Source organism: Globicephala melas, chromosome 2, assembly GCF_963455315.2.
Source record: "Globicephala melas chromosome 2, mGloMel1.2, whole genome shotgun sequence".
Lineage (NCBI taxonomy): Eukaryota > Metazoa > Chordata > Mammalia > Artiodactyla > Delphinidae > Globicephala > Globicephala melas.
Window position 1 is genome coordinate 70,144,715 of NC_083315.2, and position 26,311 is coordinate 70,171,025.

The 26,311-nt window shown below is 38.7% G+C and overlaps 1 protein-coding gene across 1 annotated transcript in view; it reads left to right on the top strand.

Annotated features, from left to right (window-relative positions):
• Positions 1-26,311, top strand: part of HERC1 (HECT and RLD domain containing E3 ubiquitin protein ligase family member 1) — a 215,321-nt gene that overhangs the window by 156,350 nt on the left and 32,660 nt on the right. The window contains exons 45-60 of the mRNA XM_060294157.1: positions 763-1,031; positions 1,796-1,848; positions 2,538-2,738; positions 3,458-3,632; positions 6,977-7,247; positions 7,387-7,600; positions 8,724-8,980; positions 9,755-9,882; positions 10,815-10,942; positions 11,776-11,976; positions 13,927-14,057; positions 14,890-15,089; positions 15,494-15,599; positions 17,192-17,338; positions 24,980-25,081; positions 26,077-26,250. Coding sequence (XP_060150140.1) covers positions 763-1,031; positions 1,796-1,848; positions 2,538-2,738; positions 3,458-3,632; positions 6,977-7,247; positions 7,387-7,600; positions 8,724-8,980; positions 9,755-9,882; positions 10,815-10,942; positions 11,776-11,976; positions 13,927-14,057; positions 14,890-15,089; positions 15,494-15,599; positions 17,192-17,338; positions 24,980-25,081; positions 26,077-26,250 — 2,757 coding nt within the window. The remainder of the gene's footprint in view (positions 1-762; positions 1,032-1,795; positions 1,849-2,537; positions 2,739-3,457; positions 3,633-6,976; positions 7,248-7,386; positions 7,601-8,723; positions 8,981-9,754; positions 9,883-10,814; positions 10,943-11,775; positions 11,977-13,926; positions 14,058-14,889; positions 15,090-15,493; positions 15,600-17,191; positions 17,339-24,979; positions 25,082-26,076; positions 26,251-26,311) is intronic.

Below are 26,311 nucleotides of genomic sequence, written 5' to 3' on the forward strand. Positions count from 1 at the left end.
GATTTTATTGCTTCTCTCCCCAGACTAGATGAATAGAGCCGTGCTGTGATAATTTGATTTCTGATATCAAAGATAGATTACAAAATAGGCATCAGGTCCCAGTCAGCTCTGCTGGGTGTTTAACATGGCTACTGTGCTTACCTTGCTATCTGAATGCATGCTCTTCTTCTTTATAGGTTCTATTTAATCACTGTAATGCCTCATTCTAGGAACCAGTGCCACCTAGATCTTGTAAATGCCTCCATCCAAGGGCAGGGTACATGATGGGTTTGTATGTTTACATTGTTTAGCATTACACTTTTTGTAGCAGGGAAACTGAGAAGTTCACAGGTATAAGTTCTATAGGAAAGAGCATATACCATATTATGTTAATAAGATAAATGAATCCAAATGACTTCTTAGAAATTCAGAAAATAGATATGCGTGTTATGGTCAGATGAAAGTAGTTTTCATTGGAGGGATTTTAAATCATTTGAGATGGGGCAGATTGTCATTTTTATTAATAACTTTTTTCTCAGTAGGATAGTCAGTTACTTTTATTGTCACTTACTAGTGTGAGGAAGGGGCAAAGAACACCTTCAGACTGTGTGATCTGGATTTTAATTTGAAAGAACTTCGTTATATAGCCTTGATGAACATCTTGCAAATATTCCAGCATATGTAAACAAAGTTGTTAATTTAATATAATAAATGATGTTTTTTACCTCTTCTTAATTTTATGTTAACTTGACTAATAATTTGATATGAAATTATTTTGTGCAGCATGTTTGTGAGTCTGAAGACAGGGAAGAAGTGGTGGTATGTGAACTGTGTGAGTGCAGTGTTGTCAGCTTCAATCAGCACATGAAGAGAAATCACCCAGGCTGTGGGCGCAGTGCAAACCGCCAGGGCTATCGCAGCAACGGCTCCTATGTGGATGGCTGGTTCGGTGGTGAATGTGGGAGTGGAAATCCATACTACCTGCTATGTGGCAGCTGCAGGGAAAAGTACTTAGCCCTGAAGACCAAATCCAAGGCAACAAGTTCTGAAAGGTACCTTGAAATTGGATAGGTAACCATACCCTCTGATCGAAGTATATAAAGTATCTCTCATTAAGACATGGGAATTGTAGCTTTTTTTATGTGAGGAGTAACCTTTAACCTTTCCTTTATAAAGACCTATGATTGCTGAATTGGGGACAAGGATGAGGGAGGTGGAAGAATTCAAGTTCCTGCCAGAGGTGGGAGCCTGTAGTCTGGGAACAGTGGTATGGCCTCAGGTTCTTCACCGGAGCTTGACTGTGTTAACCTTTAATTTGTTGTCAAGTTGTGAGTGGGACCCTTGCTTTAACCTTCAGGAGGCTTATGTTCAATTTTTTTCTTTGGTGTTTCTCACCATAGTTTTGACATCTTAAGGTCTTTTTTCTTGATGAAAAATATAGACTGTTTAGATTAAATGAGCTTCCATGAAAATATTACTTCTTTATACCCTTGAATAGCAACTGTTTGCTATTGAGTAGAGTTTTTGCCCTTATTGTCAACTATTAAAGTCTTTAAGACGTTCTGGAATAGGTTTTGATTAAAAGCCTTATGTAGGTAACCTAGAAACCTCCCCAGTATTTTGGTAAAATAGTCATTGATTTTGTAAACACTTAATACCAATAGTTTTTATTACATTAGCCCATAACATGAAACACACTTTTTAAATTTTGTGTTGCTTTATTAATGACTTTTTAAAATGTCCTAATGACATAATTTGCACTTTGGGGCACTAACTGTTTCATATAAAAACACAATGTTCTTCGTGTTTGGTGCAGGTACAAGGGACAAGCTCCAGATCTAATTGGCAAGCAGGACAGTGTGTATGAAGGTAGTTGTTGTGAGAGCTTCTTTATTTCACATGTATTTTTGTATGTACCTTCTGCTTAACATCTGTTACTAAAACTTACCTTCATGTGTTTGTTTGTATTTATGTACATGTTAACTTAAACTTCCCCCCAAAAGTTCAAGATAGTTTGGTAGCAACAGCCCTATTTTAAAAGTCAAAGGAAAAAGACCTGGGTCCTAATACTAGCTTTGCCACAGAATGTTAATTTCAGGTGGCATACATATTTCTTCAAAGTAGGGAAAGTATGTAGTACATTTTGAACTTCCATCCTAATTGAGGAAAGTAAAAGATAAAAAATTGAAGTGAGCGTCAGTTTATCTGGAGCATTCATTTGTTTGAAGTAACTCATTTCCTAATGATTATGGACAGGGTCAAGAACTTTTTGTTGGCCCCATAACAATATTTTTTATTAGTTGAAACCTCCATTACCAACTGTAACATGTGCTTTTGGTTTAAATGGATTTGACTGCTCTGCCTCCCTTTCCCTTAGTCTCACTCTAACTCAGGAGTGCAGTTTGGTTGGGTCACCAGGAGATGGTGCCGTAGTTCACTTTGTAGGCGCTTGGCTTTCAGTCCATCTGCATTTTAGACATATCTCACAATAACCATTGCCAGCAGAGTTATTTCATGTTTATATTCACATACCATACACTTCTTTATTTAAATTCCAGAAGACTGGGACATGTTGGATGTTGATGAAGAGGAAAAGCTAACGGGTGAAGAAGAGTTTGAATTACTCGCTGGACCACTTGGTTTAAACGACCGCCGCATTGTACCAGAACCAGTCCAGTTCCCTGACAGTGATCCATTGGGAGCATCAGTAGCAATGGTAACAGCGACCAACAGTATGGAAGAGACTCTGATGCAAATAGGTAAACTTGAAATGCTGATTGGCATGGATTTTATAGAGTCTATATTAATTTGCTTCTTAGAAAAGTAAATAATAATAATAATAAGGTAAAGGTTAATAATAGTAAGGGTTCAACATTTCCTATCCCATCAAGTATCTTTAGCCAGTTATTCTAATGTTTTGAAGGTCTAGTATAATATTAAGTTTCTGATATTTTCTTTTTATAAAATACTGAAGTGATAAAAAGAAAATTTATGAAATGTAGGGGGTCTTTTGTTTGTTTTAAACTTCGTGTTAAGAGAAACCTGGGAATGAATAAAAACCATTTTGCAGTATTTTTTAATTTCGGTGCAAGGGTATGGTAACTTTTTGCTGTATGGAATACTAAATAAAGAATTGGCGCAGTACTGGTGACTCAGCCCTTTATGTGTACTCAAAGCATATTTTAAAAACTATATCTTTACTATATTTGTTAATAGCAGTAGAAGTGATACATGAGCAAAGATAAATAAAACCAAAAAAATTTAAGAATCATATTTTTCCTATAATAGATTATTGACTTAGAAATGTCCATTTTTCCCAAGCAATTTTCTGTATAACAAAGTTCCAGATGAGCAAAACACATTGATTTGCTTTATTTCCTGGTAGCCTAGAACCTAGGTAGAATGGAAAATTTTTTCAGTAGTCCGGCTATTTTTTTATTACCTTCTTATAAACTAAGCAAAATGTTATTTTTTTCAGGTTGCCATGGCTCCGTAGAAAAGAGTTCCTCCGGGAGAATAACATTAGGTGAACAGGCAGCTGCCTTAGCAAACCCTCATGACCGGGTGGTGGCTTTAAGGAGAGTGACTGCTGCTGCTCAGGTTCTTCTGGCCAGAACCATGGTCATGAGAGCTCTGTCTCTTCTCTCAGTCAGGTAAGTGTTATTTTGCGTCAAAAGATGTTAACTTAGTTTCTAGTATGTATTAGACAGGAGTCTGGTATTGTTTGGGAGGATAGAAGTTTTAGAAACTTGAATAGCTACTGTTGAATGAAAGAAGTTAGACATAGTCATCATTATTATTCATTCATTCATTAATTCAGTCAGTCAGTCAGTCAGTCAGTTAATGCTTAGCTCTTATTAGGTAGAAAATATTGCCGTTATAGTAACTGAGTAAACGGAAAATTTTATTTTATTATCTGAAATGGGAAACCAAGGCTGGTGATCCATTTGGTGTAGGGTAAAACTAAAAGGTCGAGTGAGTTTTTTGCAGAGTTTACCAACTGTGTAGCTAAGTCAGCCTGTGTATTCCATCATGGAGACTCTTGCTATGCTCATACTGTGGAGCATAATGTTAAAAAAGGGAAGAGTGCCAAGAATACCTAAAAGACATCCATTTAGGAAATGATTAAGTAGGGGTATTTAACAGTAAATCATGAAGAAAGAAGGACCCTGAAAGAAGAACTCAAAGTTTAGATGAGGACTTCCCTGGTGGCACAGTGGTTAAGAATCCACCTGCCAATGCAGGGGACATGGGTTCGAGCCCTGGTCCAGGAAGATCCCACATGCCGCGGAGCAACTAAGCCCGTGCGCCACAACTACTGAGCCTGCGCTCTAGAGCCCGTGAACCGCAACTACTGAGCCTGCGCTCTAGAGCCCATGAACCACAACTACTGAGCCTGCGCTCTAGAGCCCGCAAGCCACAGCTACTGAAGCCTGCGCACCTAGAGCCCATGCTCCGCAACACAAGAAACCACCGCAATGAGAAGCCCGTGCACCACAACGAAGAGTAGCCCCCGCTCGCCGCAACTAGAGAAAGCCTGAGCGCCACAACGAAGACCCAACACAGCCAAAAATAAATAAACAAATTTAAAAAAATGGATATTTAAAAAAATACTTAGATGAGACTGTATGGGGTTGGCTTAAGACTAGACAGTTTGGACTGTGGAAAATGAAGTTCAGAAACTGACTCACACGTGTAGATAAACATTTGATTTATGACAGTGCTTACATTACAGAGCAGTGAGGAAAGGATGGTCTTTTCCGTAACTTGGGCTAGGTCAGATGGTTTATTCACTTAAGGAAAAAAAATGAGTCTTGGCCCCAACCTCAAACTATATAAAGCAAGTATATTTCCAAGTGGCTCTTAGGTCTAAATGTGAAATGTAAATCAATAAAGTTTCTATAAGATAACAGAGGAAGATTTTATTCTTGATACTGGAACAACCAGAGATTTCTTAAGCAAGTCACAAAAGACATTCACTTTAAGGAAAACAATTGATAAATTGGACTACATTAAAAAAGAACTTCTGTTTAGCAAGTCATTTAGGAAGTAAAAAGGCAAAAAAGTTAAAGGGAAAAAAAAAACACTGAATGGGAGATGATCTTAGCAATGCATATAACCAACAAAATATGTAAAGAATTCTTATAAACCAGTAAGAGAAAGACAGACAACCCAAAAGAAAAATGGACATAATGACAAAAGAGGCTCTCAAAGTGGCCAATAAACATGAACAATGAGATGTTCAGTCACATTAGTCTTCAGAGAAATGAAAATGAAAACCCCATGAGATACTACTACACACCCATCAGAATGGCTAAAATTTAAAAGACTGGGGGGAAAAAAGTGATCATGACGGTGTGGAACACTTAGAACTCTCATACACTGTTGGTGAGAAAATAACTTGAGACAGTTACTTTGGAAGACTCTTCGATGGTACCAACTAAAGGTGAATATTAGCATACTCTGTGACCCAGAAAAACACTTCTGGGTATATATCCAACAGAAATGCTTACATATGTGCACCCAAAGACATAAGCAAGAACATTTATAGCAGTACTATTCATAATAGCCCCATGCTCTCATCTGTATGGATAAATGAATTGTGCTTAATTTCATTTATACGGGCATATCTTTTTTTTATTGTGCTTCGCAGATATTACATTTTTTTTTTTTACGAATTGAAGGTTTGTGGCAACCCTGTGTTGAGCAAGTCTATTGGCACCATTTTTCCAACAACATTTGCTCACTTCACGTCTCTATGTCACATTTTAGTAATTCTTGCAATATTTCAAGCTTTTCCATTATTATTTGTCATGGTGATCTGTGATCAGTGATCTTTGATGTTACTATTACAAAAAGATTTCTGACGGCTCAGATGGTGGTTAACATTATTTTTAAATTAAGGTATGTACATTGTTCTTTTTTAAAAAATAAGTTTATTTTTGGCTGCGTTTGGTCTTCGTTGGCTGCGTGCGGGCTTTCTCTAGTTGCAACGAGCGGGGGCTACTCTTCGTTGCGGTGCGCGAGCTTCTCCTTGCGGTGGCTTCTCGTTGCGGAGCACGGACTATAGGCTTGCGAGCTTCAGTAGTTGTGGCACACGGGCTCAGTAGTTGTGGCTCGCGGGCTCTAGAGCGCAAGCTCAGTAGTTGTGGCACAGGAGCTTAGTTGCTCCACGGCTTGTGGGATCTTCCCGGACCAGGGCTCAAATCCGTGTCCCCTGCATTGGCAGGTGGATTCTTAACCACTGCACCACCAGGGAAGTCCCTGTACATTGTTCTTTTAGGCTTAATGCTGTTGCACACTTAACAGACTACAGTGTAGTGTAAACATGACTTTTATATGCACTGGGAAACCAAAAATACTTGTGTGACTTTCTTTATTGCAATATTCATTTTATTGTGATGGTCTGGAACTGAACCCGAACATCTCCACAGTATGCCTCTGTGTCAATGAAAAGGAATAACTGCTGCTGTAATGCAACAACGTGGATGAATCTTACAAGCATAATGCTGAGTAAAAGCAGCCAGACAGAAGAGAATACATACTTTATCATTCTATTTATATGAAGTTCAGAAACAGGAAAAACTGGTTTATGGCCTTAAAAAGTTGGAATAGTGGTTACTTTTGAAGGCCTAGAGACTGAGAAGGGCCCAAGCAGTCTTCTGGGGTATGGGTAATGTTCTGTTTCTTGATCTGGAAGGTGGTTACATAGGTTTGTTCAGTTTGTAAAAATTCATGATTTGTAAACATTTCTGTAAGTTATACTTTGGTAATTCAGGTATACTTAAGTATGTCAGTATTTATTAAAATAAAAAAGTTTCAGAGCAGTTTCCAGCTTACATAATATTTTTGGACATGTCTAAGGACTTGTATGACTAGTGATAGTGCAGCTTGCCTTTTATTTTTGTTGTTGGTGCTGTGGATGATATGTGGGGCTCCAGATGGTCCCTTAAATTTATTTTCTTTATGCATCTAAAGTGTTTTCCTTTCCTGGCAGTGGTTCCAGTTGTAGCCTGGCTGCTGGTCTTGAATCTCTGGGACTTACAGATATCCGAACGTTGGTTCGATTAATGTGCTTGGCTGCAGCAGGGAGAGCTGGCCTCTCCACCAGCCCTTCCGCCATGGCAAGCACTTCAGAACGCTCACGAGGTGGGCACAGCAAGGCCAACAAGCCCATTTCTTGCCTGGCCTATCTGAGCACAGCAGTGGGATGTCTAGCATCAAACACTCCTAGTGCTGCAAAACTCCTGGTGCAGTTGTGTACACAGGTAGGATAGTTTTCAGTGCTTTACTTATTGCATTGCTTATTTCCAGCCAATTCTTAAAGAACCTTTTGAGATAAAATCTTCTTTTTGTTCCAAAATTATATGTAAAGATTAAACCTGTTTGTTCTGATTGCCTCTTCAGAACTTGATTTCTGCTGCAACAGGGGTAAATCTTACCACGGTCGATGATCCAATTCAGCGAAAGTTTCTACCTAGCTTTCTCCGAGGAATTGCTGAAGAGAATAAGCTTGTAACCTCCCCAAATTTTGTTGTAACTCAGGCCCTTGTGGCATTACTAGCAGACAAAGGGGCCAAACTGAGACCTAATTATGATAAATCAGAAGTTGAAAAGAAAGGTAAGTTTCATACGATTTAAATATACAGTCTTTTAATCAATTTGATATGTTTTTAAAAATATGTTTTTGCATTGTTGTATGTGATGAATTACATAACATCATGTATACTTATTAAGTTAGATCATAAGAAAAGTGCATGGATACTTTTTCATTGTGCCTGGAAACAAATATTAGAAAATGTACCAAATAAGTCTTGGTTTGATTAGATTATTTTATTAGATTATGGTTTGGGTCACCATAGATAATAATCCTGGTAGGCTTCCTGAATATAATTTATATAAAGTAGTGCTATTTTTTTCTTTGTCTTAAGATGATACAATTTGAAGGGACTACTTAAACACAGTACTTACCCTTCTCTTCATCAGGACCATTTGGCCAAGAGAGATGGGCTTTTGGATCTATCAGTGCATTCCCTTGACTAGCTATTAAGATCACTTTTTTAAAAAATTATTTATTTTTCATTTATTTATTTTTGGCTGGACCGGGTCTTCGTTGCTGTGCAGACTTTCTCTAGTTGCTGCACGCGGGGGCTACTCTTCGTTGCGGTGCAAGGGCTTCTCATTGTGGTGGCTTCTCTTGTTGCAGAGCACGGGCTCTAGGTGCACGGCCTTCAGTAGTTGTGGCTCGCGGGCTCAGTAGTTGTGGCTCACAGGCGCTAGAGCGCAAGCTCAGTAGTTGTGGCGCATGGACTTAGTTGCTCCATGGCATGTGGGATCTTCCCGGACCAGGGCTCGAACCCATATCCCCTGCATTGGCAGGCAGATTCTTAACCACTGCGCCACCAGGGAAGTCCCTAAGATCACTTTTGAAAAGCAAAAGCCAAACTCTTATTCTTCAGGGCATGCTTCCTCTGCCCTGGCTTTAAAATGATTTCTGCTGCATTCTCAGTCGGTGTATCCTTAGAGCAAAGACTATTGATTAGTGTATATAAATGTACATTTGCAGTGAATCAGATTTAATATAGAATTTGATGTGAGATAAATGCTTTATACCTTGTATGCATATCTTAGTGAAATGATTGCTTGAAAAAGTGCTAATTCTTAAAAGATAGTTTAACCCATTTTTGTTTGTTCACCACCACCAGCTCTCACCTGGGCATCATTTCATTGTTTTGTTTAAGCAGGTTTAACTGCCCAATTGTATGCCCATCCTTCCTATGATCCTTCTGCTGTAGGCCCTCTGGAGCTGGCTAACGCCTTGGCAGCCTGCTGCCTCTCCTCCAGGCTATCCTCACAGCATAGGCAATGGGCTGCTCAACAGCTTGTGCGCACTCTTGCTGCACATGACCGCGACAACCAAACTACTCCACAGACACTCGCTGATATGGGAGGAGATCTCAGAAAATGCTCCTTTATCAAGTTGGAGGCTCATCAAAACAGAGTATGTATTTTGACCCCCAAGTGTGTCGATCACTTTATGTAAGATAAAACAGTTTCTCCTCTTCTCCAAGAGCTTAAAGTTCAGATCATGGGTGTGTGTCTCTCTCTTTCTGTCTCTCTCTTACATACTCACACACACACAAGCTAAATTATCAGTTATTTGTCTGGTAGTTACCAACTCTCCTTTCTCTACATGTGTGTGTTGTATACTATATGATATAATATTATACAAATGGGAAAATCAGATGGGAGATGAGAAGAAAACCAAAGGTATAGCCTCACAAAAGATGAGGGTTTATACATGCAGGAAAAGAAGCAATTGGTCTCCCTGTTTTAGTTTAGTTTTTAGGAGCCCACTGGGCTCCTGAGCAGTGACAAGGGCAGTTTAGGAAATGAAGACTGACCCCTATTTTACCAATTTAATCATTTCTTAGTCTGTGTAATTAGTTTTATAGAACATGCTGAATATTTCCATTTTATTGAATTAAATAAATGTTTTTTAATTAAATAAGCATGTCTAGTAAAGATTGTGAACAGGTCTAAGATAACTCAGATGAGTTTGGGCATAGGACTTTAAAGCTATACTTCAAATAGGTGTATATTTACAAGCCGGTTAGAAAAGAATGAAGACTATGCATGTTGTTTTATAACATGGATACTTTTCTTTTACAATTTCATGGTAGATTTTTTTTTAATTTGATAGAACTCTTTCAAATTATAGAATCATTTGAATTAAAACTTGCTCAAATATTGCTGGACTTTTAATCTTTTCTAGGTAATGACTTGTGTTTGGTGTAATAAAAAAGGACTCTTGGCTACAAGTGGCAATGATGGCACCATCCGGGTGTGGAATGTCACCAAGAAGCAGTATTCACTGCAACAGACCTGTGTGTTCAACAGATTGTGAGTACTGACATTAGCTCTCTTGGGTAACATTTAAAAATAAGACAATCCTGGGCTTCCCTGGTGGCGCAGTGGTTGAGAGTCCGCCTGCCGATGCAGGGGACACGGGTTCATGCCTCGGTCTGGGAAGATCCCACATGCCGCGGAGCGGCTGGGCCCGTGGGCCATGGCCGCTGAGCCTGCGCGTCCGGAGCCTGTGCTCCGCAACAGGAGAGGCCACAGCAGTGAGAGCCCCGCGTACTGCAAAAAAAAAAAAAAAAAAAAAAAAAAGACAATCCTAAACATGCTTCATCTTGGTTGTGTTAGTGTACTCAAATTGTCACTAAAATTTTTTACAACTTTTTCTCTTAGAACAGTCTCCGGTGTTTTTTTTTTTTAAATTTGCAAGATAGTAATTTAGAAAATAAAAATACTGTCAATATCTGTCAGCTTACTCAAAATTAAATCAAGGTCTACTATGCCAGCATTATAAATGTTCAATTCTATAAAACAGTAGGCTAATTTTCCATCATTCTTCAAGGATTATTTAGGAATTAGGGTAATGATATTTTTTGTGTAGCATCTTTTATATTTTTATAGCTAGCTATAAAACTTCCCTAGCTATTAGGCAAACAAGAGTCAGTGTGCTCTGAGTAATAACCATATGTATAACCCATATGGAATCAGAATACTTTTGTTGACAAATTATGTACTACATTAAATGATCAGTTGTCTAAGTATTACTCTTTTGTAATTCTACATTTTTCACATTATGACAAACACTAGCAATTATGTGATTGTCAAATACTGCTAGCCAGGCTTTTGAAATGTAAAAGCTTTTGATCTGCCTTTATGTACTATAGTCTATATAAAACACTTATTTTAAGGTTTAGGATTTAGTTTACTTTGTGATGATGGGGATTAGAATTCCATACATATCTGTTATATTCTAGGGAAGGTGATGCTGAGGAAAGCCTGGGATCACCTAGTGATCCAAGTTTCTCACCTGTTTCCTGGAGTATCAGTGGCAAATATCTAGCTGGGGCTTTGGAAAAGATGGTGAATATCTGGCAAGTTAATGGTAAGAGTCACATAAATACTAGTAAACTACTGAAGCTACTTTTTTTTAAAAAAAAGCCTTTCTCTTAGCCTTCTAAGTCCAAATATTGGCTTCCCTTCACCTTGAATCTCACAATCTGTTCATCAACTGTGAAAATCTATGCATAGTATGGTTTAAATTAAAGAGAAAGTGTTCATTTCCTGACTTTTCCTTCTAGGAGTTTCAATTAACCTGGTAGTTGTAAACTAAAAATTCTTTCTATGTACCACTCAGCATTCAGGGTAGGACTTGAGGAGAAGTAGCAATCACTGCATTTTTAGCTATGTATTCTTTTGAATCACCTGAAATATTTCTATTAATTTTATCTGTTTCACAGGGACAAACTCTTGTTAATTTTTAATAACCTCTCTGGAAAGTAAAAATTATTATTGTAATCTTGGGCTTACCAGCACTTTTGTTTGCTTTTGCATGTTTGGGTAATAGCTGTTCTATTTCGTACATTTGAAGGAACAGCTAGCCTTAACTATAGGTAAATTTTGTATATTAATTTGGTTTTCAGTAATTATTAGGAAAGGACTTAAGTGTTTGACATTTGTATGTTGATTATTTTCCTTTATTCTTTCTCCTATAAAGCGATCATTTTTGTCATATTAATAGTTACAGAAAAGCTATGAATTTGATAATCATATGTAGTATATAAATGAAGGATCTTGCCTTGCAGTCTTATTCATTAGTAGGCTATTATGAAATTGGGGACTGCTTTGAGTGTATTAAATTAAATAGTACGTATTTTTGTTCTTGTTATTGTTTTTAAGAATTAAGTGACAACTAGTTAACATTTTCTCCCTCTTTAGGAGGAAAAGGGTTAGTAGATATTCAGCCTCACTGGGTATCTGCCCTGGCTTGGCCAGAAGAGGGTCCATCCTTAGCCTGGTCAGGAGAATCTCCAGAATTATTGTTGGTGGGACGGATGGATGGATCTCTAGGACTGATTGAAGTTGTTGATGTATCCACCATGCACCGTCGAGAATTGGAGCATTGCTATCGAAAGGATGGTAAGTGACTGGAATTGTGTCTGGTTGAGAAAGTGTTCCCCCCAGTCAAATAGATTTACTTTTTTGGCATATGCTGAGTAAATATTACTTTTGGTTTTGTTTTCTAAATCGTTCAGTTGGTATTTCATTTTAGTTAGTTACTAAGTTGAAAGATATTTCTTTGTCACCCCCTACCACACATCACTGCCAAAATAAGATCTAAATTAGTCATTTATCCTTTGTGCAAGTGTCTCAACACTTCTAGTGGGCTCTAGGTCTCTCTAGAAAGTTAAGAATGTCCAAGAGGAAAAAAGATAATAATCATTGATGGAGATGAAATTGTTAACAAATGGGTAAAATTAAGGAAATGGGGGGAAGAGGAGAAGGGGAGGGAAGTTCCTGATTTAAGAAGTCATAGCAGGAAGCCTACTTTTACTTATTTTCTCACTATCTTCCTTTTGGATGGCTAGTCATCTTACTAGATAGTTTTTATTATATGTTTTCGGGGAGTAGGATATCTCGAAGATCCCAGCCACAGCCATGCAGTTTCGAGGCCTGGAGGACAGCACGCTTGCTTCTCAGATGTCTGAGAGGAAAGCTCGCCCTCTCTTCTCTTCTCTCTCAGCATGAAGGGTGCACTGCCCAGTTAGCAATCCCTTTGCTCCCCTGATAGCCCGCGGCTCCTTTTTATTCACAGAGTAATGCTAATGTCATTACTCTCAGTTTCTGTCTTCTGCGAATACTGGGGATCCTCCAGAAACATGTCATCTCCATCACTACAAGTCAATATTCATTTGCTTTCTTCAAGGTCCATAGCCCTGGTCTGATAGTATTGTAGGGTCTCCTGCAGAGGCGGGGGGTGGCTGTGGCTCATTGTGGGGACAAAGACACGGGCAGCAGCAGTTCTGGGGAGTACACACTGACCTGAGCCCTCCTGGTGGCTGCCATTTTCTTACCCAGTTCTTTTTTAAATAGATAATACCATCATAGGGTTCAAAAAATTTTAAGTTTAAAAAGGTATACAGTAGGGAATTCCCTGGCGGTTCAGTGGTTAGGACTCCACGCTTCCACTGCAGGGGGCACGGGTTTGATCCCTGGTCAGGGAATTAAGATCCCACACGCTGCATGGTGCAGCAAAAAAATAAATAAATAAAAAGGCATACAGTAAAAAGTCTTTCTCACATCTGCTCAGCTCCCATGTCCCCATTCTACTCCCACAGATACTGTTTTTTACTTCTTTTGTAGCCTTCCAGTGTTACATATACTTAAAGAAACAAGTATGAATATAGCTTGTTAGAATATAACATGTTTGTTAGAATATTGAAACACACTGAATAGGCAATATTAAGCAAAAGAAGGGACAGGAAATTTTTTTTTCTAAGAGTTGGATTATTTCACTTCTCAGTTTCATGGTAGATTCTGGTCCAAAAGGAAAGAACCTTATACAGTGACTTAAAATCAGCAAGGGAATTCAGTTTTTGTCTCTGTTTTTCTTTTTTTTTTTTGTACGCGGGCCTCTCACTGTTGTGGCCTCTCCCGTTGCGGAGCACAGGCTCCGGACGTGCAGGCTCAGTGGCCATGGCTCACAGGCCCAGCCGCTCCGTGGCATGTGGGATCTTCCTGGACTGGGGCACGAACCCGTGTCCCCTGCATCGGCAGGCGGACTCTCAACCACTGCACCACCAGGGAAGCCCTGTCTCTGTTTTTCAGTAACCACTTCAAAAGAATGAAAGATTAAAAAATGAGGTACTCCTCGTCATTTACAAATAACACTTTTAAAGTGGGTTACATGGAATCCCAGCTGTAAGCTTACATTTTGTCTAAATGTGTTAAAGAGATGTTTGTAAACTTACTTGCAGTGGTTGTAGAGGTATATATTTGTTGCAAAGTCTCTGTCTTTTAAGGGAGACAATGACAAATAAGTCTCTCTTATTTTCTTTTTAAAATTTTTATTTTGTTCTATCATGTTAGTGTCTGTAACTTGCATTGCTTGGTTCAGTGAAGACAGACCATTTGCAGTGGGATATTTTGATGGAAAATTGTTATTGGGAACAAAGGAACCGCTTGAGAAAGGAGGCATTGTTCTAATTGATGCACATAAGGTAAAGCATGTTTACCTGATGGTTGCTTTTTCTTGTTTTATACTGTAGTATTGCTTGATACTAGTTTCTCAAAGAACTTTTTTATATCAGTCACTTATGATTTAATATTCTATTGTTATACAAAGTCTTTGGACCGTGTATGTAAATGGAAAAGTCTGTGTAAGAAAGCCATTGAACTAAGAAAGGGGTAAAACCAAAACAGTGAAATAGGATTACCCTTGGAACACCCCCTGTCAGAGTACCTCCCACTAATGCTAGAAATTCCATCTATGAAGAATGATTCCTTTGCCTTAAACAGAGGTTGTCAGTTCAGATGCTTATGGGGCCATCTAGGCAAGTAACATAAATGCATGAAGCCAGGAGCTGGAAGGTGTGAAGGAGGGCAAAAAAAACGAAGTCAGAAGAACCCAATGATGACAACCATATAAACACAAGACATGTCCCAGATTCTCATAGTATTAGCTGTTTTTGGTGTAAGAGATGCTTTTTTTTAAAAGTCTCTTGTTTTTCATATTTTAATGATCAGTAGTCCATAAAAATAACTTTAAAAATGGTGATGAAAGATCACATATCCCTTCTGAATCAGAATTTCATAATTCATTCATCCAGCTAACGTTTATTGAGCTTTGACTGCAGCAAATATATATAGTGCAGACTATATTAAAGGGTGAGTTGGTCTAGTGATTGGAAATAATATGCCAGTATCTAATTTGCATAAAATGTTGATTTCAAAATAATTGAGTGATAGAAGTATAGGTCATAAATTATTAAGTTTAAAGTATTTGTGAAGGAAGCATTACTATGATTTTTTTTCTACCTCTACCATTTTAAGGATACTCTTACTAGTATGAAGTGGGACCCAACAGGTCATATTCTTATGACATGTGCCAAAGAAGAAAATGTGAAACTCTGGGGGCCTGTTGCAGGATGCTGGCGCTGTCTACATTCACTCTGCCATCCATCTATTGTAAATGGCATTGCTTGGTGCAGCCTTCCAGGGAAAGGATCCAAGTTGCATTTACTAATGGCCAGGTATGTTGTAAATTTGTGTGTCTGTGTGTGTCTTAATTTTTATATTAGTATAGACTGTTACTTGCATTAAGTGTGGCTTCTCAATAAACTTAAACAGTTTACTGCCAGTTACTTTTCTTATAATGTGTAATACCATAAGATCACCTTAGGGAAATAAAGAAGTTTTCCAATGTGAAGCTTGGGATATGTAATCCAAAGATATGCCATCTCCTTAACCGTGTGTGATATTGTTAGAATATAGATCCTACTTGTATTTCTTGTGAAAGATTATAGCATAACTACTACAAATAAATTTTTAAAATATACTGTAGTAGTTCTATCATGTCTTAATTGATTGCTCTTTGAGAATATTTTTACTTCTGCATATTGACACGTTTTGGTTTTATGTGATCAAATTTTTTAAGTGGCTGTCAGAGTGGCTTAGTATGTGTTTGGCGTATTCCACAAGATACCACACAGACCAGTGTGACTAGTTCAGAAGGATGGTGGGACCAGGAATCAAATTGCCAGGTAAATATTCTGGTGTTTTTCAAGACTTTATTTGAAACCACAGATAGTATATGTTATCAAGTAATACTCCTACTCGGTATCTCAAATGTCAAGAGCCATTAGGGAAACGTGAATAATTGTCATACTTTGTGTGCTCTCTGAATTAGCCTAATTTTTTATAAGTCAGAGGTACCATAATTGCTTGTTAAGGTGAGATGTTCAATAAATATGGAGCGGTGATCGTTTATGGTATATAATCGACACTACCAATAGGTGAGTCCTAAGCTAAAGTTTTTGGTACAGTGAAGCAGGAACACCACGGGAGCACTCCTATTCAAAGTATCTCCTACTGATACCAGAATTCCACCTATGAAGAACCATTCCTTTACCTTAAACAGAGGTTAAAAATTTACAGTAGACAGGGAATTCCCTGGCAGTCCAGTGGTTAGGACTCAGTGCTTTCACTGCTGTGGCCCTGGCTTCAATCCCTGGTCAAGGAACTAAGATCCCACAAGACGCGTGGCATGGCCAAAAAAAAAATTATGGTAGATGCTCACAGAGCCATTTGGTAAGTAACATAAATTCATTCACAAAGCTGTGGAGAAGGTAAAACACACACACACACACACAAACACACACACACACACAGGAGTGCACATGCTTCATATAAAGGGCATAGTTGCCACAGAGGAGATTGCCACCCTCCAGAAATGAGAGCCTATTGCTACCAGATTGTCAAATTTTTTGTTGTTGGAAACCAAAAATTCAGTGTTTTAAGTAAAATCTCCCAATATTAAACATTGGCATCTGACTTGAAATTCTTTAAAACCCTGGTTGGCCGGTTGAATTGTATCCCTGAGTTGCCAGTTTGCAACCTCTGTTGCTTTCTCTTTTGTTCATTATACAAATACATTATGTCATTTTTGGGTAAATGAGTATATCTGGTATTATGCTGTCTCATAACTAAAAGGAAGAGGGAGCTTAAAGGCAGGGAGAAAGGGGTGAGGAGGGAGGAGTAGATAGCTCACTAATGGGAGGAAAATATCACAGAAGCAGAGGTAGGAGCACTAGAGATAAATCTGATTTGCTCTCTGTGCTAAAGAGTAGCCCTTTAGACAGGCCTACCTATTTCATTCCTAAAACCTGCAGAGCAAACATGAGATTAGATACCATGGGACAGACAGACCCATAAGCCAACAGAAAGAGGAACTTGTTTGTATAGCACCAGCATGTGCAATTCACAAATGTTAGAGGCTAAAAGTGAAAATTACATGAAGTGAAATTTAAAAATTAAAACACTCATTAAAAGGTAGACGTTAGAATTTTCCTATCTCTGAGGGATAATTGGAACTTAAATGTAGTCATTTCTTCCCGTTTGAAGAGTAGAGAACTAGCTTAGAAGTGTATCAAAAAAGATGAAACAGCATCAGCAAAGGAGAACCAGATTGATATCTTATTATTTTCTCCATCAGGCTAGTCCTTATGAGAGAGTTGTCCTTCCCTCCTCCCCAATTTTATACTGAAATATAAAATTTCCAAGAATGAATTGTAAATCTTGAATCTATAAATTGTTTTATTTTTCAATATTTGTTAAAAATAAAAATGAATTGCAGGATGGATATAGGAAATCAGTCGGAGCCAAGTGTGTTTATCAATTGCGAGGACACATCACCCCTGTCCGGACCGTTGCCTTTAGTTCTGATGGGTTGGCCCTGGTGTCTGGTGGTTTAGGTGGCCTCATGAACATTTGGTCTTTAAGGGTAAGAGTATAGATGTTATTTTTATCTTAAGAAATGTTTTTTATATTAACTTATATGTGATAAAAGTTAACCCAACTAATCCTAGGAATATTTTGTGTAATAATATCTTGAATATTGAAGAAACCCCTTTCAGAGTTCTCTGCCCTTTAATTTTTTTCTTTTTTTAATATCTTTATTGGAATATAATTGCTTTACAATGGTGTGTTAGTTTCTGCTGTATAACAAAGTGAATCAGCTATACATATAAATGTATCCCCGTATCTCCTCCCTCTTGCATCTCCCTCCCACCCTCCCTATCCCACCCTTCTAGCTGGTCACAAAGCACTGAGCTGAGCTCCCTGTGCTATGCGACTGATTCCCACTAGCTAGCTGTCTTACATTTGGTGGTGTATATATGCCCATATATACACTACCACTCTCTCACTTTGTCCCAGCTTACCCTTCCCCCACCCCGGAAGTCCATTCTCTAGTAGGTCTGCGTCTTTATTCCCATCTTGCCCCGAGGTTCTTCATGACCTTTTTTTTTCTGGTTCCATATATATATGTTAGCATATGGTATTTGTTTTTCTCTTTCTGACTTATTTCATTTTCTATGACAGTCTCTAGGCCCATCCAACTCACTACAAATAACTCAATTTCATTTCTTTTTAATAATGAGTAATATTCCATTGTATATATGTGCCACATCTTCTTTATCCATTCATCTGTTGATGGATACTTAGGTTGCTTCCACATCCTGCCTATTGTAAATAGTGCTGCAATGAACATAGTGGTACATGACTCTTTTTGCATTATGGTTTTCTCAGGGTATATGCCAGTAGTGAGATTGCTGGGTCGGATGGTAGTTCTATTTTTAGTTTTTTAAGGAACCTCAATACTGTTCTCCATAGTGGCTCTATCAATTTACATTCCCACCAACAGTGCAAGAGTGTTCCCTTTTCTCCACACTCTCTCCAGCATTTATTGTTTCTAGATTTTTTGATGATGACCATTCTGACTGGTGTGAGGTGGTACCTCATGGTAGTTTTGATTTGCATTTCTCTAATGATTAGTGATGTTGAGCATCCTTTCATGTGTTTGTTGGCAATGTGTTTATCTTCTTTGGAGAAATGTCTATTTAGGTCTTCTGCCCATTTTTGGGTTGAGTTGATTGATTTTTTTGATATTGAGCTGCATGAGCTACTTGTATATTTTGGAGATTAAACCTTTGTCAGTTGCTTCATTTGCAAATATTTTCTCCCATTCTGAGGTTGTCTTTCGGTCTTGTTTATGGTTTCCTTGGCTGTATAAAAGCTTTTAAGTTTCATTAGGTCCCATTTGTTTATTTTTGTTTTTATTTCCATTTCTCTAGGAGGTGGGCCAGAAAGGATCTTGCTGTGATTTATGTCATGGAGTGTTCTGCCTGTGTTTTCCTCTTAAGAGTTTTATAGTGTCTGGCCTTACATTTAGGTCTTTAATCCATTTTGGGTTTATTTTTGTGTATGGTGTTAGGGAGTGTTCTAATTTCATTCTTTTACATGTAGCTGTCCAGTTTTCCCAGCACCAGTTATTGAAGAGGCTGTCTTTTCTCTGTTGTATATTCTTGCCTCCTTTATGAAAAATAAGGTGACCATATGTGCCTGGGTTTATCTCTGGGCTCTCCTGTTCCATTGATCTATATTTCTGTTTGTGTGCCAGTACCATACTGTCTTGATTACTGTAGCTTTGTAGTATAGTCTGAAGTCAGGGAGCCTAATTCCTCCAGCTCTGTTTTTCTTTCTCAAGATTGCTTTGGCTATTTGGGGTCTTTTGTGTTTCCATACAAATTGTGAAATTTTTTGTTTTAGTTCTGTGAGAAATGCCATTGATGGTTTGATAGGGATTGCAGTGAATCTGTAGATTGCTTTGGGTAGTAGAGTCATTTTCACAATGTTGATTCTTCCAATCCAAGAAGATGGTATGTCTCTCCATCTGTTTGTATCATCTTTAATTTCTTTCATCAGTGTCTTGTAGTTTTCTGCATACAGGTCTTTTTTCTCCTTAGGTAGGTTTATTCCTAGGTATTTTATTCTTTTTGTTGCAGTGGTAAAATGGGAGTGTTTCCTTAATTTCTCTTTCAGATTTTTCATCATCAGTCTATAGGAATGCAAGAGATTTCTGTGCATTACTTTTGTATCCTGGTACTTTACCAAATTCACTGATTAGTTTTAGTAGTTTTCTGGTAGCATCTTTAGGATTCTCTATGTATAGTATCATGCCATCTTCAAACAGTGACAATTTTACTTCTTTTCTGATTTGCATTCCTTTTATTTCTTTTTCTTCTCCGATTGCTGTGGCTAAAACTTCCAAAACTATGTTGAATAATAGTGGTGAGGGTGGGTAACTTTTCTTGTTCCTGATCTTAGTGGAAATAATTTCAGTTTTCACCACTGAGAATGATGTTGGCTGTGCGTTTGTCACATATAGCCTTTATTATGTTGAGGTAAGTTTCCTCTGTGCCTACTTTCTGGAGAGCTTTTATCATAAATGGGTGTTAAATTTTGTCAAAAGCTTTTTCTGCATCTATTGAGATGATCATATGGTTTTCATCCTTCAGTTTGTTAATATGGTTTATCACATTGATTGATTTGTGTATATTGAAGAATCCTTGCATTCCTGGGATGAACCCTACTTGATCATGGTGTATGATCCTTTTAATGTGCTGTTGGATTCTGTTTGCTAGTAGTTTGTTGAGGATTTTTGCATGTTTGTTCATCAGTGATATTGGCCTGTAGTTTTCTTTTTTTGTGGTATCTTTGTCTTTTTTTGGTATCAGGGTGATGGTGGCCTTGTAGAATGAGTTTGGGAGTATTCCTCCCTCTGCTGTATTTTGGAAGAGTTTGAGAAGGATAGGTGTTAGCTCTTCTCTAAGTGTTGGGTAGAATTCGCCTGTGAAGCCATCTGGTCCTGGACTTTTGTTTGTTGGAAGATTTTTAATCACAGTTTCAATTTCAGTGCTTGTGATTGGTCTGTTTATATTTTCTCTTGCTGGTTCAGTCTTGGAACGTTGTGCTTTTCCAAGAATTTGTCCATTTCTTCCAGATTGCCCATTTTATTGGCATGTAGTTGCTTGTAATAATCTCTCATGGTCCTTTGTATTTTTGCAGAAGTTGTTACTTCTCCTTTTTCATTTCTAATTCTATTGATTTGAGTCTTCTCCCTTTTTTTCTTGATGAGTCTGGCTAATGTTTTGTCAATTTTGTTTATCTTCTCAAAGAACCAGCTTTTAGTTTTATTGATCTTTGCTATCATTTCCTTCATTTCTTTTTCACTTATTTCTGATCTGATCTTTATGATTTCTTTCCTTCTACTAACTATGGGGTATTTTTGTTCTATCTCTAATTGCTTTAGGTGTAAGGTTAGGTTGTTCATTTGAGATTTTTCTTGTTTCGTGAGGTAGAATTGTATTGCTATAAACTTCCCTCTTAGAACTGCTTTTGCTGCATCCCATAGGTTTTGGGTCATCATGTTTTCATTGTCATTTGTTTCTAGGTATTTTTTGATTTCCTCTTTGATTTCTTGAGTGATCTCTTGGTTATTTAGTAGTGTATTGTTTATCCTCCATGTGTTTGTATTTTTTACAGATTTTTTCCTGTGATTGATATCTAGTCTCATAGCATTGTGGTCGGAAACGATACTTGATACGGTTTCAATTTTCTTAAATTTACCAAGGCTTGATTTGTGACCCACGGTATGATCTCTCCTGGAGAGTGTTCCATGAGCAATTGAGAAGAAAGTGTAAACTGCTGTTTTTGGATGGAATGTCCTAAAATATCAATTAAGTCCTTCTTGTTTAATGTATCATTTAAAGCTTGTGTTTCCTCATTTATTTTCATTTTGGTTGATCTTTCCATTGGTGAAAGTGCGGTATTAAAGTCCCCTACTATTATTGTGTTACTGTCGATTTTCCCTTTAATGGCTGTTAGCATTTGCCTTATGTATTGAGGTGCTCCTATGTTGGGTGCATAAATATTTACAATTGTTGTATCTTCTTCTTGGATCGATCCCTTGATCATTATGTAGTCTCTTGTCTGTTGGATTGATCCCTTGATCATTATATAGTCTCTTGTTTCTTGTCTCTCGTCTCTTCTTTGTCTCTTGTAATAGTCTTATAAAGTCTGTTTTGTCTGATATGAGAATTGCTACTCCAGCTTTCATTTGATTTCCATTTGCATGGAATATCTTTTTCCATCCCCTCCCTTTCAGTCTGTATGTGTCCCTAGGTCTGAAGTGGGTCTCTTGTAGACAGCATATATACGGTCTTGTTTTTGTATCCATTCAGCCAGTCTATGTCTTTTGGTTGGAGCATTTAATCCATTTACATTTAAAGTCATTATTGATATGTACGTTCCTATTACCATTTTCTTAATTGTTTTGGGTTTGTTATTGTAGTGTTTTCCTTCTCTTGTGTTTCCTGCCTAGAGAAGTTCCTTTAGCATTTGTTGTAGAGCTGGTTTGGTGGTGCTGAATTCTCTTAACTTTTGTTGTCTGTAAAGTTTTTGATTTCTCCGTCAAATCTGAATGAGATCCTTGCTGGGTAGAGTAATCTTGGCTGTCGGTGTTTCCCTTTCCTCACTTTAAATTTGTCCTGCCACTCCCTTCTGGCTTGTAGAGTTTCTGCTGAAAGATCAGCTGTTAACCTAATGGGGATTCCCTTGTATGTTCGTTGTTGCTTTTCCCTTGCTGCTTTTAATATTTTTTCTTTGAATTTAATATTTGTTGGTTTGATTAATATGTGTCTTGGCATGTTTCTCCTTGGATTTTTCCTGTATGGGACTCTCTGCACTTCCTGGTCTTGATCATTTCCTTTCCCATATTAGGGAAGTTTTCAACTATAATCTCTTCAAATATTTTTTCAGTTCCTTTATTTTTCTCTTCTTCTGGGACCCCTAGAATTCGAATGTTGGTGCGTTTAATGTTGTCCCAGAGGTCTCTGAGGCTGTCCTCAATTCTTTTCTTTCTTTTTTCTGTATTCTGCTCTGCCATAGTTATTTCCACTCTTATCTTCCAGGTCACTTATCCGTTCTTCTGCCTCAGTTATTCTGCTGTTGATTACTTCTAGAGAATTTTTAATTTCATTTTTTGTGTTGTTCATCATTGTTTGTTTGCTCTTTAGTTCTTCTGGTTTCTTGTTAAACATTTCTTGTATTTTCTCCATTCTGTTTCCAAGATTTTGCATCATCTTTACTATCATTACTCTGAATTCTTTTTCAGGTAGACTGCCTATTTTCTCTACATTTGTTTGGTCTGGTGGGGTTTTACCTTGCTCCTTCATCTGCTGTCTATTTGCTGTCTTCTCATTTTGCTTAACTTACTGTGTTTGGGGTCTCCTTTTCGCAGGCTGCAGGTTTGTATTTCCCGTTGTTTTTTGGTGTCTGCCCCCAGTGGCTAACGTTGGTTCAGTGGGTTGTGTAGGCTTCCTGGTGGAGGGGACTGGTGCCTGGTGGGTGGGGCTGGATCTTGTCTTTCTGGTTGGCAGGACCATGTCCAGTGGTGTGTTTTCAGGTGTCTGTGAAGTTAGTATGATTTTAGGCAGTGTCTCTGCTAATGGGTGGGCTTGTGTTCCTGTCTTGCTAGTTGTTTGACATGGGGTGTCCAGCACTGGAGCGTGCTGGTCGTTGAGTGGAGCTGGGTCTTAAGGTTGAGATGGAGATCTCTGGGAGAGGTTTCACCATTTGATATTACATGGGGCTGGGAAGTCTCCGGTGGTCCAATGTCCTGAACTCGGCTGTCCCACCTGAGAGGCTCAGGCTTGACACCAGGCCGGAGCACCAAGACCCTGTCAGCCACATGGCTGAGAAGAAAAGGGAGAAAAAAAGAAAGAAAGAAAAAATAAATAAATAAAATAAAGTTATTAAAATAGAAAAAAATTATTAAAAAGTAATAAAAAATAGAAAGAAGAGAGGTAGCAAACCAAAAAACAAATCTACCAATGATAACAATTGCTAAAAACTATACTAAAAAAAAAAAACAAAAACAGACAGTCAGAACCCTAGGACAAATGGCAAAAGCAAAGCTATACAGACAAAATTACCCTAAGAAGCATACACATACACACTCACAAAAAGAAAAAGGAAAAAAAAATTATATATATATATAAGGAAGAGAGCAACGAAATCAGTAAACAAATCTACCAATGATAATAAGTTCTAAATACTAAACTAAGATAAACATAAAGCCAGAAACAAATTAGATGCAGAAAGCAAATCCCAAGTCTACAGTTGCTCCCAAAGTGCACTGCCTCAATTTTGGGATGATTTCTTGTCTATTCAGGTATTCCACAGATTCAGGGTACATCAGGTTGATTATGGAGATTTAATCCACTGCTCCTGAGGCTGCTGGGAGAGATTTCCTTTTCTCTTCTTTGTTCGCACAGCTCCCGGGGTTCAGCTTTGGATTTGGCCGCGCCTCTGCATGTAGGTTGCCTGAGGGCGTCTGTTCCCCACCCAGACAGGATGGGGTTAAAGGAGCAGCTGATTAGGGGGCTCTGGCTCACTCAGGCCGGGGGGATGGAGGGGTACGGACGTGGGGCGAGCCTGCGGCGGCAGAGGCCAGCGTGACATTGCAACAGCCTGAGGCACAACGTGTGTTCTCCTGGGGAAGTTGTTCCTGTATCACGGGACCCTGGCAGTGGCAGGCTGCACAGGCTCCTGGGAGGGGGAGGTGTGGATAGTGACCTGTGCTTGCACACAGGCTTCTTGGTGGCTGCAGCAGCAGCCTTAGCGTCTCACGCCTGTGCCTGGTGTCCACGCTGATAGCTGCAGCTCATACCCATCTCCTCGTCTAGGCAGTGCTCTGAATCCCCTCTCCTTGCGCACCCGAAACAATGGCCTCTTGCCTCTTAGACAGGTCCAGACTTTTCCCTGGACTCTCTCCCGGGTAGCTGTGACGCACTAGCCCCCTTCAGGCTGTGTTCATGCAGCCAACCCCAGTCCTCTCGCTGGGGTCTGACCTCCGAAGCCCGAGCCTCAGCTCCCAGCCCCCAACCTGCTCTGGCAGGTGAGCAGATGAGCCTTTCAGGCTAGTGAGTGCTGGTCGGCCCCGATCCTCTGTGCCGGAATCTCTCCGCTTTGACCTCTGCACCCCTGTTGCTGCGCCCTCCTCTGCAGCTCTGAAGCTTCCCCCTCACCCACCCCATCTCTGCCAGTGAAGGGCCTTCCTGGTGTGTGGAAACTTTTCCTCCTTCACAGCTCCCTCCCAGAGGTGCAGGTCCTGTCCGTATTCTTTTGTCTCTGTTTTTCCTTTTTTCTTTTGCCCTACCCAGGTACGTGGGGAGTTTCTTGCCTTTGGGGAAGTCTGAGGTCTTCTGCCAGTATTCAGTAGGTGTTCTGTAGGAGTTGTTCCACATGTAGATGTATTTGTGGGGAGGAAGGTGATCTCCACGTCTTACTCCTCTGACATCTTGAAGGCTCCCCTGCCCTTATTTTTTCTTAATGATGTATTTTTAAAATCATTTAGAAAAGGCTCTAGAAAATTGGATAGTAGTATGCAGTTGGGCATTGCCAAATGTACCTAAAGTGTAGGTTTTACAATAAGTTTTTGTGAACATGAAGTATAAATTTAAAATGTAAATAATGGCTAACTAGATAAGTAGTGTATATTGATAAATACATCTCATTTTAGGATGGCTCTGTCTTGCAAACTGTTGTGATTGGCTCTGGAGCTATTCAGACCACAGTATGGATTCCAGATGTTGGGGTAGCTGCTTGCTCAAATAGATCAAAGGTAATTTTACAATCATATCAAGTTGTAAGTTGTTAGCCTGTAAGGTATCTTAAAAATCCTAGTCCAAGCATCCCACTTTACCGAGGCAAAAAATGATATCCAGAGGGATTATTACTTGCCCAAGATAATGCAGCTGTTTAGTGGCAGAAGGAAAACTAGAACCTGGTACGCTCCTGTACCCTGTACTTTGGGAAAAATGCTTAATTATTGAATGACTTTCCACTGGAAATTATAAAGAGAATTTATTACTTTCTGCCATGATTTTTGAGACAGCACTAAATTATCTAAAGAATTTTCCCCAAAAAGAAGGACTACCTCAAAGACCTTTAACTCAACTATACAGAATATATCTTGGCTTTCAAATTTAATGTTCTACTAAAAAATACTAGCCCTCTACTGTGAAATAATTCTATGATATGACAGTATCTCTTACAGTATTGCTTTTCATACCCTTAATGAATAGTGTCAATGTGCTGCTTTGGTTTACATTTATGTGGTTAATATGTGGTAATATTAAAATAGAGCTGAAAACCTGCATGAACAGTCCTACTAGAAGTAAAATATAGAATCAGACCATAGGCAGTAGTAGCCTGCATAGAATAAACCATAGAGCCACAGAGCAGTGCTGCTTCTCTTGTAGATGTGTGTCCCTCAGCAGAGTACTACTTCCTCTAGTATCCTTGTGGTCATGTCAGACTCTTAAAATATACTAGATACCTTGTCCTACAAGTCCTATGAGCTAGCAAATAATTCTCTTTAAGAAGAATCAGCTAATCCATGGTAGTTCACACATTTTACAGTTACTCACCTGTTTTTACCTTAGACAAAATTTAAGATGTTTTGAAGTTCATAGGCATTAAAAGTATAGCATAAAATGTCCAAAAAGCAAAAGTGTTTAATGTATTACTAGAAGGAATTTCTCATATATGAATGGTGATGGAATGTCTCTCTTTTATTTAAACAAATATCATGTGGCATGGTTTATTTTTCATCAGGATGTTTTGGTCGTGAATTGTACAGCAGAATGGGCTGCTGCCAATCATGTTTTAGCAACCTGTAGGACAGCACTGAAACAACAGGGTGTTCTGGGATTAAACATGGCTCCCTGCATGAGAGCATTTCTGGAGCGGCTCCCCGTGATGCTTCAGGAGCAGTATGCCTATGAAAAGGTAACTGATTACACTCGTTCTTGCAGATCTACAGATGACTGGTGCTTTGGAATTGGAATTA